This window comes from Nicotiana sylvestris, chromosome 5 (genome assembly GCF_000393655.2).
Source record: "Nicotiana sylvestris chromosome 5, ASM39365v2, whole genome shotgun sequence".
In the NCBI taxonomy this organism is placed as follows: Eukaryota; Viridiplantae; Streptophyta; class Magnoliopsida; order Solanales; family Solanaceae; genus Nicotiana; species Nicotiana sylvestris.
In genome coordinates this window covers 22141772-22159096 of record NC_091061.1, presented here as the reverse complement: position 1 = coordinate 22159096, position 17325 = coordinate 22141772, and the positions used below count along the sequence as shown (strand labels likewise).

The 17325-nt window shown below is 36.5% G+C and overlaps 1 protein-coding gene across 1 annotated transcript; it reads left to right on the top strand.

Moving 5' to 3' along the window:
* Positions 1–5587: 5587 nt before the first annotated feature.
* LOC138868375 (uncharacterized mitochondrial protein AtMg00810-like) lies at positions 5588–6082 on the top strand. Its single transcript, XM_070145926.1, has 2 exons — positions 5588–5692; positions 5876–6082. The coding sequence occupies exons 1-2, from the start codon at positions 5588–5590 to the stop codon at positions 6080–6082; spliced, it is 312 nt and encodes a 103-aa protein (XP_070002027.1).
* The last annotated feature ends 11243 nt before the right edge of the window (positions 6083–17325 follow it).

Genomic DNA, 17325 nt, shown 5'->3' with positions numbered 1-17325 from the left:
GCTTTGTTCTAAGTCAAATTTTTGATCTGTTAACCATCCGGAATCCACCCGAGATGCTCGGGACCTCATTCAAATATACCAACAAGTCCTTAAATATCATACGGACCTAGTCGGGGTCTCAAATCATGTCAAATAACGTCGAAATTAAAATTTGCACCTCAATTCGGACTTATGAGTTTTAGACTTTCAAATTCACAAAATTCATCTCGAAATGTACTAAATGAATTCAGAATGACTTCAAATTTTACATATAAGTCCTAAATGACATAATGGAGCTACTTCAACTTCGGCATCAAAATCGAAGCCCGATATCAATAAAAGTCAATTTATGGTCAAACTTTGAAATCTTTAAGTTTTCAATTTCAACAAATAGCGATAACTCAAGCTAGGGACCTCCAAATTAGATTTTGTGAATACGCCCAAGTCCCAAATCACGATACGGACCAACCAGAACTGCAAATATGCTGATCCAAGTCTGTTTGCTCAAAACATTGACCGAAATCAACTCAGATGAATTTTTAAGCTCTATTTCATATTTTAATCAAATTTTCACATAAAAACTTTCTGAAAAAATTTATGGACTGTGCACGCAAGTATAGAAATGTTGAATAGAGCTATTCAAGGTCTCAGAATACAAAAATAAATATTTAAAATTAAAGATGACATATTGGGTCATCAGAGAAATAAACAACTAATCTTAAAATTAATGTTTTACCTAACTGTGATGACCCGATAGGTCATTTATAGTTTTAACCCTCAGTTCTATATTTTGAAAGCTTGAATAGATCCATTTAGCCTTCCTTGATTTGCATGTGCAGTTTGTGTCTTTTCTCGGAAGATTTTTATCTGAAAAATGATAAAAATTTGAAATTTTGCTTTAAAACTCATTTAAGTTGAATTCTATCAACGTTTTGAGCAAACAGACCCGGTTCAATATTTTGACGGTCCCAGTGGGTCCGTATTGTGATTTGGGACTTGGGTGCATGCCTGTAATTAAATTCGAAAGTCCCTAGCTTGAATTATCATAATTTGATGAAAATTAGAAGTTTAAAGGTTTAAAGAAAATCCAAGTTTGATCGTAGTTTGACTTTGTTTCTATCGGTCCAGATTTTGGTTCCGGAACTAGGTATAAGTTCATTACAGTATTTATGATTTTTCTGCAAAATCGATATTACAAGGATTGGCGTACTGTGTTACACATGACCTTCATCCACTGATATTGGAGACACATTATTTATTGTTGAAGAAAGTTATCAAAGGGGAATGGGAGTCGCCTTGGTGTATAGGGTAGAAGTGCAGAAGAACAAAGGATTGAGTGATCAGTTTAATGTGATCTTTTAACACGTCTTTAGAGAAGGCAACACAATCACAAATTTTATAGCTAATAGTGCATTCTCTTTTGCAGGAATAACTAAATTTCATTAATTCTCTCAGATGCCTAGTGAAAGGAGGAGACTACTCAATCTTGACAAGTCACAAACTCCTAATCTAAGGACTAGGATTACCAAAGGAGGAGCTCGAGACTGAGAGTGTTTCACCCGACTCAACACAGTTGCTATCGCATGTTACATGGCTGTAAACCATCTATATAACTGTCAGATTTCTACACAAAAAGGTTAACTAATATTTCTGAGCACGAGTATTGCCACCACAACAACCACATACTACACCAATTGACGAAATATTCAGTGCAACACAACTCAGTTATCATGCTAGTACCACACAGTCACACGCAAGTCACGCACCACCAGTAGTTCTACAGAGCCACTGGGGTGTTTTCAGCAATAGTCGAGTTGGGGAATTGCATAACAATATGTGATTGGGTGACTAAACAACACTACTAGGGATATCTGGTATGCACGAAGGTTCCAAAAAGTTGAAGGACTAATGCTACTGTTAGTAGATAGTCATCATGGTCCATTTCTAGGTATACTAATCAAAATCAAAGACACATCTAACAGTAACGAGTTGGTCTTGTCCAAACAGTAACATACTAATAGGAAGGACTACACCACAGAACATAGCATGGATAACTGTTGAGTATAGTGGGATCCACTTATTTAATAGTTGAATGTAATTAGTTGTAACTACATTTAGCTGTTAGTTAGTGATAATATAAATAGAGTAGTTGGTTAGTTACACAGTACACAATTATCATTTCCTTCTTCTCAATTGTGTAATAACAGAGCATTCTTCTTCATCTCTTTTCCTTCTTCTAGAATCTTCATCTGCCATAGTTGTAGCTCTTTAACACGATATCAGAGCTCGGTGCTCGATTTCCTTAAGCTCAGCCGTGAGAAAACTTTGATTCTTCAGCTATATCAAATTGTCTACTCATAAATTTGATCGAGCCATTTTCAATATAGTAATCTCTCCACTCAATCTAGGGTTGGAAATTTTTTGATTTTCTAGTTGAATCAAGGTCAAATTGCGTCTAAGAGTAAGTAATTTTTGATTTTCTGGTAAAGATCTCGCTGATGTGACAATGTCAATGAATGAAGATGTAGATGTCTCTCTTATTGCTGCGTCAACTTCTATAGAACTTGTCGATCACAACCATCCTCTCTACATTCATCCATCTGATAATCAAGGTTCTGTTTTAATTTCTATTCAGCTTCCAGGTTCAGAAAACTATTCTATTTGGAGTAGATCTATGAAAATTGTATGGCATGATAAAAACAAACTAGGATTTGTTCTAGGTACTTGTACAAAAACATATATGATACTAGTTTACATGAATTGTGGGATATGTGCAATGCTATTGTACTTGCTTGGATAATGAACACTGTTTCACCAAGCTTAATTAGTTCAGTGATCTATACTTCTGAGGACAGTGTGGGAGGACCTTAAGGAAAGATTTGATAAGGATAATGCATCTAGGGCTTGCTATTTGCACAAGGAAATTGCCACATTATCTCAAGGCATATCCTTTGTGTCTGTATACTACACTAAACAGAGAGAATTATGGGATGAGTATGAGACTTTGACTCCTCCACCTACTTGTGGTTGTGCTGAATCGAGGAAACATGTAGAGAACTATTATATATAGAAGTTATATCAATTTCTTACAGTGTTAAATGAGTCATATGAGAATGCAAAGAATCAGGTTCTCATGACTCGACCCTTGCTTAATCTGAACCAAACTTATGTTATGATAGTCAATGTAGAAAGCCAGAGAATTAATGGCAAATGTGTATTTACTGAAGGTAATAAAGCTGCTATGATGAGTAATAAGAGGTATTCTGGAAGACAAACTAACAATAATCTTAATGGAGGGTTTACAGGTGAATATAATGATGGAGAACAGGTTAACACTAATTTTAGTGGAGGTAATAGACCTAGAAATTCATATTGTAAAGGTGTTGTTTGGTGCGACTACTACAAATATAAGGGTCACACTAGATAAAACTGTTTTAAGCTTCATCGCTATCCTTCTGACTTCAAGAACAAGAGGAAAGGAGGGATACCAAATGCTCAAGCTAACAGTGTGACTAGATCTGGTGTTTCAACCGCAGATATAGGGTCAAAGACATTAAACACCAACAACCTCTCCAGTTCACTTCTTTACTCAGGAACAATACCAGCAAATTCTGCATTTGTTGAACAAGGATAAGGAAGCTGAACCTGTTTCCAATATTGTCATTGCAAGAACAACAGGTAGTATACATGCATGTATGACAACAATAATACATAATAACTGGATTATAGATATAAGAGCAACAAATCATATGGTTCATAGCCTGCACTTACTAGAGAAGTATGATGAAATACAAGAAAATGCTAGGAATAAAGTTCATTTACCGACAGGAGAACAAGTGTCTATTACTCATACTAGTATATGTTCATTCTTCAAAAATAAGAAGGTTCAGAATATCCTTCACATTCCAGAATACAAATATAATCTCGTCTCAGTGTCCAAACTCACAAAGGAGTTGCAGTGTCTAGCAGCATTTTACCCTGATTTCTGTATATTTCAGGAACTCTCAAGTGGGAAGGTGTTGGGGATTGGTAAAGAAGAGTTGGGTCTATACATTCTCAAGGCAAAAGCAGCAATATTCCATCACCAAGGCACTCATTCAAATCCAATTGTACATACCATTCCAGGTGATATCAATAAATATAGTAATCTAGCAAGTAATAAGACTTGTGATGTATCCTCTTTGTGGCATCAAAGATTAGTACATACTCCTTTAAAGATTTTGAGATCTGTAGGTGCTTTGCATAATATACAGCTGAAGGAACATCCTTGTACTATGTGTCCCATAGCTAAGCAATCAAGATTACCTTTCCCTACTAGCTCTTTTTGTTCCAAGTATATTTTTGATATTGTGCATGGTGATGTCTAGGAGCCATATTGGGTTCCTACACATGATGGAAAGAGTTACTTTCTGATCTTAGTCGATGATTACTCCAGGTTTACCTGGTTATTTTTACTGCATTCTAAATCAGATACAATTGAAGTAATCAAAAGCTATATAGCAATGGTTTCAACACAGTTTGATCACAAACTCAAATGTCTAAGAATAGACAATGGCACGGAATTCTTTAATGATCTAATGCATTTATTGTTGAAGACTCAAGGTATAGTAAATCAAAGCTCTTCCACATATACCCCTCAACAAAATGGGGTCATTGAGAGAAAACATAGGTCTATTCTAGACATGGCTAGAGCACTCAGGTTCCAAGCCTTCTTACCTCTCAAGTTTTGGGAAAAATGTGTATCTACAATAGCTTATCTTCTCAATCGTTTGCCTACTGTACTGCTACAAGGCAAATCTCCCTTTTGAAAAGCAATTTCAAAAAGTTCCTTCATTGCAGCATCTGAAAATATTTGGCGATCTGTGTTATACAACTACCATGAAGAAAGGAGATAAATTTTGTCCCAGAGCAATTCCAGTTGTACACATGGGGTATTCCTCAACTCAGAAGGGATATATTCTCTATGATTTGTGTTCAAAAAGGTTCTTTGTTAGCAGGGACACAATGTTTAAAGAAGAAGTGTTTCTTTTTGAGCATATGGCTTCTGATGCTTCTTCTTTATTCCATGTCTTAGAGTCAGCTATTGATCTTAATGATGTTGAGTATCCTACAGCTTCTCCTAGACAATTTCTTGCAACCTCACCAAACTCTCTACCTCTTTTTGTCGGTGCACCTTCTTTTCCTTCCTTACCCCTCAGAAAATCATCAAGGACCACACACTTGTGTGGCTAGCTGATTATGTGGTCCCATAAACTAAGTCAGCATATCCTATTTCAAATTATGTAACCTATGATAGGTCGTATTCTACCTATAGTTCTTTTTTTGTTGCATTTTCAGCTATTGTAGAACCTACATCCTTCTTATAAGCTAGTAGGGATCCCAAGTGAGTTGAAGCTATGAAAGTAGAAATCTCAGCTTTTGAAGAAAATAACACTTGGTCTATTATTCCCCTTCCTCCTAGCAAAATTCCTATAGGGTGTAAGTGGGTGATTAAAGTCAAATATAAATCATCTGGTGAAGTGGAGAGGTATAAGGTCAGATTGGTGCTAAAGGTTACCGTCAACAAGAAGGTTTGGACTACACATAAGCTTTTTCTCCTGTGGCAAAAATGGTTACTGTGAGAGTTGTGGTTGCATTAGCTGCTGCTTCAAGATTGTATGCATTTCAAATGGATGTTCATAATGCCTTTATTCAGCGAGATCTTCTTGAAGAGGTATATATGCATGTTCCTGATGGCTTTTCAAGCCAGGGGGAGTGTCAACATGTGTGTAGATTGCATAAGTCACTCTATGGATTAAAATAGGCTCATAGACAGTGGAATCTAAAACTGACTGAAGCTCTTATAGATATGGCATTTGTACAAAGTCACTATGACTACTCCTTGTTTACTTAAAAGATAGATTCTGAATTGGTAGTTATCCTTTTCTATGTAGATGATCTTCTAGTGATTGGGAGAAGTCTAAGTCTGATCCAACAAGTCAGGAAGGATTTGCAAGATAGGTTCAAAATGAAAGATCTTGGTGAACTAAAATACTTTCTAGGAATTGAGTTCTCTAGATCCCAGGAAGGAATTTTTATGTGCCAAAGGAAGCATGCTCTGTAACTAGTCTCTGAACTAGGGCTAACAGGTGCAAAACCAATAGCAACACCTCTGAAGTTCAATCACAAGCTCACACACATTTAGTATGACAAACAAATAACAGAAGTTAGATCTACATATGATATAAAACTTAAAGACAAGGGAGGCTATCAGAGACTAGTTGGAAGGTTGTTGTACTTAATCATGACAAGGCCAGATATTGCTTTTGTGGTTCAAGTGCTAAGTCAGTATATGCATGCACCTACGGTGTCCCATATGGAAGCTGCTCAAAGAGTAGTAAGGTACATAAAAACTACCCTTGGACTTGGGTTGTTTATGTCTGCAGAAGCAAGCAAATCCCTGTATGCATACTATGATTTTGATTGGGGGCCTGTGTAGAATCAAGGAGATCAGTGACAAGCTATGTAGTAAAAGTTGGTGAATTATTGATATCATGGAAATAAAAGAAAATAGGGAATTGTATCCAGGAGCTCTGTTGAAGTTGAATTTAGAAGTATCGCATCTACTATAGAAGAGGCGGTGTGGATAACAGGACTTTTTAGGGAGCTGGAGTTGAAATAGTTCAGCCTATACAGTTGCATTGTGATAGTAGGCTACAATACAAATTGTAGATCACCATATCTTTCATGAACGAACCAAACACATTGACATTGATTGCCATTTTATGAGAGAGAAACTTATTCAAGGCCTAATTAAAACTCAATATGTCAGAACAACTGAGCAGCTGGCAGATCTGTTAACTAAGAGTCTATGCAAGCCACAACACGAGTATCTACTAGACAAGATAGGAGTGAAAGATGTATTTCATCCATCAACTTAAGGGAGAGTGTTGAGTATAGTAGGACCCACTTATTTAATAGTTGCATGTAATTAGTTGTAACTACACTTAGTTGTTATTTAGCGATAGTATAAATAGAGTAGTTGATTAGTTACATTGTACACAATTATCAGTTCTTTCTTCTCGGTTGTGTAATAACATCGCTTTCTTCTTCATCTATTTTCCTTCTTCTAAAATTTTCATCTGCCACGGCTGTAGCTCCTTAACAATAACCGTTAAATTTGTGGTTGCACGCATCTATGATGTTTGGGCACATACAGCAATTAACGATGGTTGTTGGAGATTCATTTTTGCCTATTCCCTTGGAACGCAAAACATGGCGCCTGGTGAGAGTGTTAGAAGGTGCTACAATGGAGTTTTGCATTAGGCTAATGGAGAAATACAATACCTCATGCTTCAAGCTAAATTTTGTGATAGTTAAATTTCATAGATTTAGATAGACATGGTACAATTTTGTAAACTTTGCTTCCTATTATTTACATAAATTAGACACTTCGGTCCAACCCGAGTGGTATTTTTGCTTTAGAAAAACAAAACTGCTAGCCTGTTTGGCTATGTTTTTTTGGGCCAAAAGTATTTTTTTCTAAAATTTGAGGTGTTTGGCTAAGCTTTTGGAAGGAAAAAAATGCTTTTGAAGAGAAGCAGAAACAATTTTGGAGAAGCAGAAAAAAGTAGCTTCTCTCCAAAAGTACTTTTTTGATCAGCCAAACACAAGCAGCTCAAAAGTACTTTTCAAATTAATTAGGCTCACACAAACTTCTTTTCACCAAAAGTACTTTTGAGAAAAGCACTTTTGAGAAAAAAACACTTCTCAACATAAGTTGATTTTTGCATCTTGGCCAAAAAAAGCACATATGGTAGGATTGCAAAAAAAAAAATCTCTCCGTACATTATATAGTCGTTACTTTCTAAATGGTAACCTTCCGCGAGTCTCCAACACATGTCGCCCTATGGCGCCGTCCGACTAAGACCCACTGGCGCGTATAGATAAGCAAATTAACCCTCCATATACGGCGAATCCATCTGTCAAAGGAATTTATGAGAAAACTGATTATAGGACTACAACCACTACGGCAACACCCAAACAAACAACTAATATATTCCATGCCAGAGAATCGGTTATTACGGTAACATACCACACACTACGGAATGCCGACTGTGATTGTCAGAGCTTCTGGCTATTATGGAACTATGGATGACGATGTAGACTGACCATCATTGGCAAATTTCTTAAGCCAAGGCCCCAAATTGATAAATTAGGTCTACTTTTAGAGAACTTTTTCCAGTGAAGGGATCAGCTAAAATCGGCGTCTATGACAACTATAATGTATTTTTGGACTTTACTAATGAAGATGATTTCAATTCTGTTTGGTTCAGTAGGGTTGTTGAAGTGGATGGAATGCAGATGTGCCTTTAAAAATGGATGCCGGATTTCAACCCGGATAAAGATATCTCCATTGTTCCGGTATGGGTTCTGCTCCCAGATCTTCCTTTTAATATTCACACATGACATTATGTAAAGTAAATATATATGTATTAAAATTGGCACACCGTTCCAACCACTCTTCTCAACAACTTCCAAAAGAGGTGAAGGGACATTTTCAACTTAACAAATGGCAACTTCCTAGTATCAGAAAAAGGAACGACAAAAGTAATTTCTTTGTAAGTTAAATTCATAGTTAGCTATGGAAGAGTTGTACAAGCTTTCTCTTCCAACTTTTTTGAAGATTGCATCAGTCATGTTTCTTTTGGAGGTTAAGGTCAATGTCCCCTCCTTTTTGTAATTTTTGCATTTGAATAGACATGGCAGGGGTAAAACGCAACCCCCAATACCAATGACACTAGCCTTGGTGATGGCTTAATTTAAAAACAAAAGAAAGAAAAACTCCACGTGAAATATAAGGAGTAAAAGCGAGATCATCATTAATAAATTCAAATGAAACAAAGGGCGTAGCGGTGACTCTCATCATCTGGTTTAAAGTAGGGGCAGGTATAGTTTGGACAAACCCAATATCCAAATCGAATTTGATATTTTTTTGAATTTTTGGTTTGAATTTTCGGATTACAGATTGAATTTTTTATTTTAATTTTTAAAATTTTTGAATTTCGAATTGGGTATTGGATCTGATATTTACCTAAAATTTTATAATTTAAATTTAGCCCATTATCCACATGGCAACAATAATAACTTCAATACCCTACCCATTAGATATTATCTCATATCTTAAATTTTAAGTATGAATTTACTGTCAGAATACTTTCTATTTGGACATGGTTTTACTATTACTACTTCTTATCGACCATATTAATGTATTTATTGCATTTCCTTGATAATAGTTTCATTACTTGAATATTGTACTTGGATGATTGCGGTGAGGATGAGGAACTTTTCAGGCAATTTAATATGAGTACTTCATTAGGATATTCATTTTTGTTAGAAAAAGCTCAACTTATAATCTCAAAACCGAAAATCCAAAATATTCAAATTGATTAATCCGATACCGAACTTAAAAATCCAATCCAATCCAATCTGAGCTTACTTGGATTGGATTTAGATTGTCATTTCTTCAATCTGAAAATAAAAATCCATACCGAATTTTTCGTATCCAATCCGAACTGCCCGAACGTCCATCCCTGGTTTAAAGCAAGTTATCCTGAAGGATTGAAATAACCTGAAAAGAAATTTAGGCACAAGCAAAAATTTCAGCAAAAGCTATATAGAAGAAATTTATTAAACTATGGAGAGAACTTGGTAGGAGGCTTTTTCACAACTCATAAACTCTTGAATCTCTCTACTTCGTAGCTACCTCTCTACAATATAAAATATGTAGTAGCACCCCTATTTATAATACTACAAAAGCAAATTTGACTAGAATCTAGAAAACATATTCCTACATGAATATGGTTAATAAAACCTAACTAAACATGAATTAAATAAATTAGTAAATGCCAAATCTTAGATGTATTGGGAAAAATTGAGTTTACATATTAAAGTGGTGTAAAGATGATGTGTCATGACACATAGACTGGTCAAAGAGAGATACAACTGGCAAAGAGGCACGAGTTGCAACAGATGCGAGCAGAGGCAAAGGAAGAGGCACGAGCGATTATGTAAAAGACTCAGGGCTCGGGCTTATTTAAGTCCAAGAATTAAGGGGAATGAATCTGACATTACATGGGAGTATAGATACAGTATTTATTGAGCCTTAAATACTAAAAATATTAGAGAATCTGTATTAAATGCAATGATTATGTAACGTAGCATTTAATTTCTTTAATTATCCATAATGGCCTTATTATGAAAAAGGCAAAACACATATCCCCAAAAATAGCTATAAAAGGGGGAGAGTGGGTCAATTGTAAGACACACGAAAAAACAATCTGAATATACTGGTTTACTTGCTTTCTTCTGATTATATCATTGCTAGTAAAATTACTCTCATTTATATATATTTTTGATTATCAGTAAACCGAGTTCTTCTAAAGTTAAAGCTTTGACCGAACTCTCATGTTTTGGTTAAACACATTGGTTCCATTACCGGGAATCTGATAATCTACCCTCTTTTAGCTTAACTTTCCTTGTTGCATCAACCATATCGAACAACAATGACAGCATTCAAGGAAACCAAGAAAACCAACAACTTCAGGGAAATCCACAGGGTAATCAAACCCCAGTCCCTTCTCCACGAGGCTCTCCTCGGCGGTCTCGTGAAGGCTCTCCTGATGGATCTCATACAAATGGAAACACTCAATTTGAAAATATTGAATCTATTGATGAAGCTTTGCATAAACTAATTGCTGCACAGGTTAGTAAAGCTCTTGAGGCTTTTGCTAGCTAGTTACCTGCTGCACCACCCACACCCACTCCAAACAACAACACTTTGGAGAACCCTCATTCCGGGCTTGTCAACTCAGGTAGCGGTGGAACCCCCAGCAAATCACAGAAGGGAGAACCAGGTAACTTAGTCAATTCTGATTTACAAAATTTAGTACTAACATTACAGAACAGCTCAAGGAGCAAAGTGACCGCATAGAGCAAATACCCGGGGTGCCGCCCGTAATTAAAGGGATAGATACGGATAAATACTCGCAACAACCCTGGAAGCCACGTGCTGCTCCCCTCCCGATTCCAAAGAAATTCAAAATGCCTGATATTCCAAAATACGATGGAACAACAGACCCACGAGACCATGTGACTGCATTCACAACAGGCGTAAAAGGCAACGATTTGAGCAAGTAGGAGATTGAATCAATATTAGTCAAAATATTCGGTGAAACACTCACCAAGGGTGCATTAACATGGTATTCCCTTTTACCCAAAAATACTATAAATTCTTTTGCTGAGCTTGCATATTTTTTCATCAAAGCACACTTAGGAGCTCAAAAAGTCGAAAAAAAGAATGGAAGATATTTTCACGATCAAGCAAGGGGACTCAGAATTGCTTAGGGAGTTCGTGGACAGATTCCAACATGAAAGAATGACATTACCACATGTACCTGATAATTGGGCATCTATAGCTTTCACAAGTAATTTGAATGAAAAGAGTTCAGAAGCTACGAGACGACTCAAGGAAATTCTTCGTGAATTCCCAGCTACAATGTGGAATGACGTTTACAACAGGTATAGCACAAAGCTAAGGATAGAAGAAGATAATGTTCCATGATTCCAAAAAGAAGAAAAAGTAAGTTCGAGACAGGCGAAAATCGAAAAAAGGTCCGGTAAAAACAGGTACGAGCCATACATGGGACCTGCGGGAAAAGATTCACGGTCAAAATAGGACAGTCAAAGGTATGATCACAAATCAAGGAATACAGAGTCAGGCTCTTCATCAAGATTTAGGAATGACCGAAACACCCATGAGTCATGAGATGATGATAGAAATTTGAAGGCGAGATTTGGCGGTTAAAATTTCAATATGAGCACTTCCGAGCTCGTAGCTGTTTTGAGAAGCATGGGTGACAAGGTACGGTGACCAAAAGAGATGAGATCGAATCCAAACAGGCGCAACCCTGATAATTGGTGTGAGTTTCATAATGATCACGGGCAACAACAGACCGTAGATTTCTACAAAGTGAAGTTGATCATTTATTAAAACAAGGGTATTTCACTGAGTTATTCAGTGAGAAAGGTAAGCAAGCTTACATGAAGAATGGGCAAGAACCCCCTAAACCACCTTCTCCAAAAAGGACCGTCAACGTTATAAGCGGGGGTGAAGACATCAGTGGCGTAACGTACACTGCAGCTAATAAAATTTTCAAAGTCACAATTACCCAAGGGCAACAAGTGCGACATGTATTAGAACAAGACAACATTACATTTGATGATACTGATGCAGATGGCGTATTATCTCCTCATAACGATGCCCTGGTAATATCTTTAATTATACATGATACTAATGTGAAACGAGTTTTGATTGATCTAGGTAGTTCCGTGAACATTATTTTGCTAAGAGTATTACGTGAGATGCAAGCTGAGGATAAATTAATACCAAAGGCACATACTTTATCTGGATTTAACAATTCTAGTGTTGTGACAAAAGGAGAGGTAACACTCACCATATTCGCAGAAGGATTTGTCAAAGATACAAAGTTTCAAGTAGTATATATGGAGATGGCTTACAATATGATCCTTGGGAGACCATGGATCCATGAAATCGATGATGTTCCTTCAACCTTGCATCAAGTTATCAAATTTCCATCACCATGGGGAATATGTCAAATCCACGGGGATCAACTTACATCCAGGAGCATAAATTCTGTAGTAGATTCAAGTACAAAAAAAGAAGAAAAATAGCAATCACAGAAGCAATTGAGGGCACCACAACAGAAACCTCAACTGAACAAGGGAGGACAAATGTGGATTCAAGGCCTGATACCATTCAAGAACCAGAAGAAAACGAAAATATCAAAACAACAATTGAAGAACTGGAGGCTGTGACATTTTTGAACAATGGTCTGATAAGAAAGTCTACGTAGGGGCTAATCTAAGCCAAAGCATGAGAGGTAAGTTAATTGAATTTTTGAAAACTAACGTGGACTATTTTTCTTGGTCCCACTTTGACATGACAGGAATACCACCGGAGGTAATGACTCACAAATTGAATGAAGACCCAACGTACCCTCCTATCAAACAAAAGAAAAGAAAGCAAGGAACTTTCAAGAATCAGGTGATCCAAGAAGAGGTTCAAAAATTGCTAAAGATTGGATCCATCTGCGAGGTAAAGTATCCTAATTGGTTAGCCAATACTGTCGTAGTTTCAAAGAAGAATGGTAAGTGGCGAGTTTGTGTAGATTACATAGACCTTAATAAAGCTTGTCCTAAAGATTCTTTCCCACTACCACATATAGATCAGCTAATTGATGTTACTGCAGGGCATGAACTATTAAGTTTTTTAGATGCATATTCAGGGTACAATCAGATCAAAATAGATCCGGTAGATGAATAAAAAACTTCATTCATAACAGACAGGGGGACTTATTGTTATAAAGTAATGCCTTTTGGTTTCAAAAATGCTGGTGCAACGTATCAAAGGCTGGTTAATAAAATGTTTCAAGAACATCTGGGAAAAACCATGGAGGTTTATATAGACGATATTCTCATTAAAACTCAACATTCGAAAGATCATCTATCACACTTGTCTGATACATTTCAGATTTTATGCAAATTTAATATGAAATTAAATCTGGAGAAATGTGCATTTGGTGTCTCGTCAGGTAAGTTTTTTGGTTTTCTTGTTTCTAACCGTGGTATTGAAGTGAATCTCGCACATATTAAGGCCATTGAAGAAATTCCTAATATGCTTTCAAGAAAAAAAGAGTGCAGAGGTTGACAGGAAGAATTGCAGCCTTGGGAAGATTCATTATTAATCATCAGAAAAGTGCTTTAAATTCTTTTCAGCTCTTAAAAAGCAAGATCACTTTGAATGGAACGAGGAATGTCAGCAGGCACTCAAAAATTTGAAGATATATTTATCAGATCCACTATTGCTCGCAAAACCAAAGGCTGAGGAAAGACTGCTCATCTACCTTGTTATTTCAGAAGTAGCGGTAAGTGCTGTTTTAGTCCGTAAGGACCAAGGTAAACAATCTCCAATCTATTATGTTAGCAAATATTTGTTAGATGCGGAGACACGGTACCCTCAGTTGGAAAAACTTGCACTTACATTAATCATGACATCTAGAAAATTAAGGCCTTATTTTTAATGTCATCCTATTGCTGTAGTAACTGCTTATCCATTACGCAATATATTACATAATCATGAATTGTCAGGAAGGTTAGCTAAGTGGGCTATAGAATTAAGTGAATATGATATCACCTACCAACCTAGAACTGCTATAAAATCTCAAGTGTTAGCTGATTTGTCGTTGATTTTAACCAAGGGATGCAATTAGAAGCAGAAAAAGAGTTGCAGGTATTCAACGGAGCTAACCCAGGAACTTGGACCTTGTTTACTGATGGTTCATCTAACATAAAAGAGTGCGGGTTTAGGGATTGTTTTGGTACCACCTACGGGTGAAACCATTCGACAAGCCATAAAATGTCACTCTATAACTAACAATGAGGCAAAGTATGAAGCTATGATTGCAGGTTTAGAACTGGCACGAGAACTCGACATAAATCATATTATAATCAAAAGCGATTCACAGCTCGTAGTTAATCAAATGTTGGGACTTATATGGCTAGGAAAGCAAGGATGCAACAATACTTAGCCAAGGTACCGGATTTGATAAAGCAATTTCAAACATGGAAAGAAACACTAATACCAAGGGATGAAAATGTTGAAGCCGACGCTTTGGCTAATCTTGCATTTGCGGCAGACGTGGCAAGCAATGAAAATGCTTCAGTTGTTCATTTGTTTCATTCAGTTCTTGACCTCGATAAGAATGAAGTAAATTTTAATAACTTAACTTGGGATTGGAGGAACGAGATTGTTGCTTTTTTTGCAGTATGGTACCGTCCTAGAAGATAAGAAAAAAGTTCATGCGCTTCGAAAAAAGGCTACTTGGCATTGCTTAAATCAAGGCAATCTTTACCGAAAAATGTTCGGTGGTCCCTTAGCAAGATGCCTCAGACCTTCTCAGATGGAATATATAATAAGAGAAATACACGAGGGGCATTGTGGGAATCACGCAGGAGGAAGGTCATTGGTAAGAACCTTGATTAGGGCAGGTTATTATTGGCCCAAAATGGAAGAAGAAGCGGAAAGTTTCGTGGCTAAATGTGATAAATGCCAAAGGTACGGTAATAATATGCATAAGCCTGCAAAGTTACTGCATTCGATCATTGCACTATGGCCATTTATGAAGTGGGGGATGGATATCGTGGGTCCACTACCACAAGCAAAAGGTTAGCTAAAATTTTTGCTCGTACTCACTGATTATTTTACTAAATGGGTGGAGGCAGGAGCATTCAAACAGGTGCGAGAAAAGGAAGTTAGAGATTTCTTTTGGCGGAATATCATATGCTAATTCGGTGTGCCAAAGGAAATCGTGTGTGATAATGGCCCTCAGTTTATAGGTGCTCAAATCACAGAGTTCTTTCAAAGTTGGCAAATCAAAAGGATTACATCCACACCTTATCATCCGGTGGGTGATGGGCAAGCTAAGTCAACAAACAAAGTCATTATCAACAATTTAAAGAAACGTTTAGAGGAATCCAAAGGTAATTGGCCAGAAGTGTTACCTGGTGTTTTATGGGCATATCGCACAACAACAAAAACAAGTACAGGAGAAGCACTATTTTCATTGGTTTATGGAGTTGAAGCTTTAATTCCAGTTGAGATAGGAGAACCGAGTACACGATTCACACAGGCGACAGAAGAACCTAATGACGAGGAAATGAGTGTAAATCTTGATTTACTTGAAGGAAGAAGATAAGATACAATAATAAGAATGGAAGCGCAGAAGAAGGTCATAAAACGATACTACAACCTAAAAGCACGCCTCAGATTCTTTAAAATTGGGGACTTCGTGCTCAAAAAGGTTTTTCAATCTACGAAGGCAGCTAACTCGGGGAAATTAAGTCCAACATAGGAAGGACCCTATAGAATTCATGATATTGCAGGTAAAGGAGCATACGAGCTGGAAACAATGGTTGACAAGATACTTCCATCACATTGGAATGTTGTTCATCTAAAAAATATTATTTCTTAAGAATACCCACGGTTAGGTATCCATATTTTAAAATTTATTTTTTGAATTGTTAAAATTTTACTAACGATTTTAGATGACAGGCAAAACGCTAACCCATACTAAATGATGAGTCACGACCTGCAAGGCATGTGGAATAAATTAAACTTCCTGGCCTAGGGTTACAATTATGCTGATATAAATTCAAACGGGTTAAGCAGTCTTCATCTATAATCGCACCTCCGAGTCTCGTATGTTTTTTCTTTACAAAGAAAGGACCAAATGAGAGGAACAATCAAGTGCTCGAGGTTTCATACTTCAACGCTCAAACACTTGGGGGACTACATAATATACACGGGCATGTGTATAAGGAAGGCAAAGAAGATCAAGCCCTAAAATGTTCACTCATTGATTGAAGTACAATGCAAAGTCACGAGCTAAGGCCAAAGAAAAACCTTACCATAGTTAGGGTAAAGGCTATGTACTGAAACGGGTTATAAATAAAAATCTCGTGTTTATTTATTTTTAAATTTCTTACAAGAAAAACAGTTACGAGGAAGTTATAGATGTAATTTAAATACGTGTAAAGTGTTATTCAAAACTAGACAAAGTTCAAATAAAAATTTGTCAAAGTTATTTCAAAGAAACATGTGTATTCATATTTCTTTTATCGTATGTTAACACCATTATGAAGTTGAGACGTCTTCTTCATTAAGTGTCGAATATAAAAGGGCCCTCTTTTATAAATTCATGATTAATGCAAATATTTATGAAGTTAATAGAAGCATTTTTAAAGAATAAAAATGCAAATTATTCTATAAGTCCTTAGAAATAAAGGCAAGAATAAACTAAATGGAAGTTCAAGATAGTACAAAAAAACTTCTTAATACTAAAAAACTTAAGACTAAGTACGAACTTAGTCATAAACTACGAATTGTTTATACAAATTGCCCCATGAAAGGTCCGGGGACTTGAATTTCCAAAACAAACCCTTAAATGAGACCAAAGGTTTTACCACAATGTTTTAAAAAAAACAACACAAAGAAATTCAAATGACTTAAACTTATCACTAAGAAGATGTAGGAACTGAAGTAGGTGCATCAACAGCAGCGGGCTCAACTGGGCTTGAAGGAGTTGGGATACCCGTATCAACTTCAACATTCACGGAAGCTTCGGCCACGAGAGAAGGAAAATCTTGAGTTTGCTAAGCCTTCTCAATAGTTTCATTAATTTTAGCTAACTCATATTCCAAGTTAAAAGTCTCTTGGCTAGCTTCAAC

What these genes read in the sequence shown, in the direction of transcription:
- LOC138868375 (XM_070145926.1), top strand. Translation starts at nt 5,588, where the DNA reads ATGGTTACTGTGAGAGTTGTGGTTGCATTAGCTGCTGCTTCAAGATTG. An exon ending in AGCGAGATCTTCTTGAAGAG is followed by an intron (nt 5,693 to 5,875) that starts GTATATATGCAT and finishes TTTACTTAAAAG; the next exon opens with ATAGATTCTGAATTGGTAGT.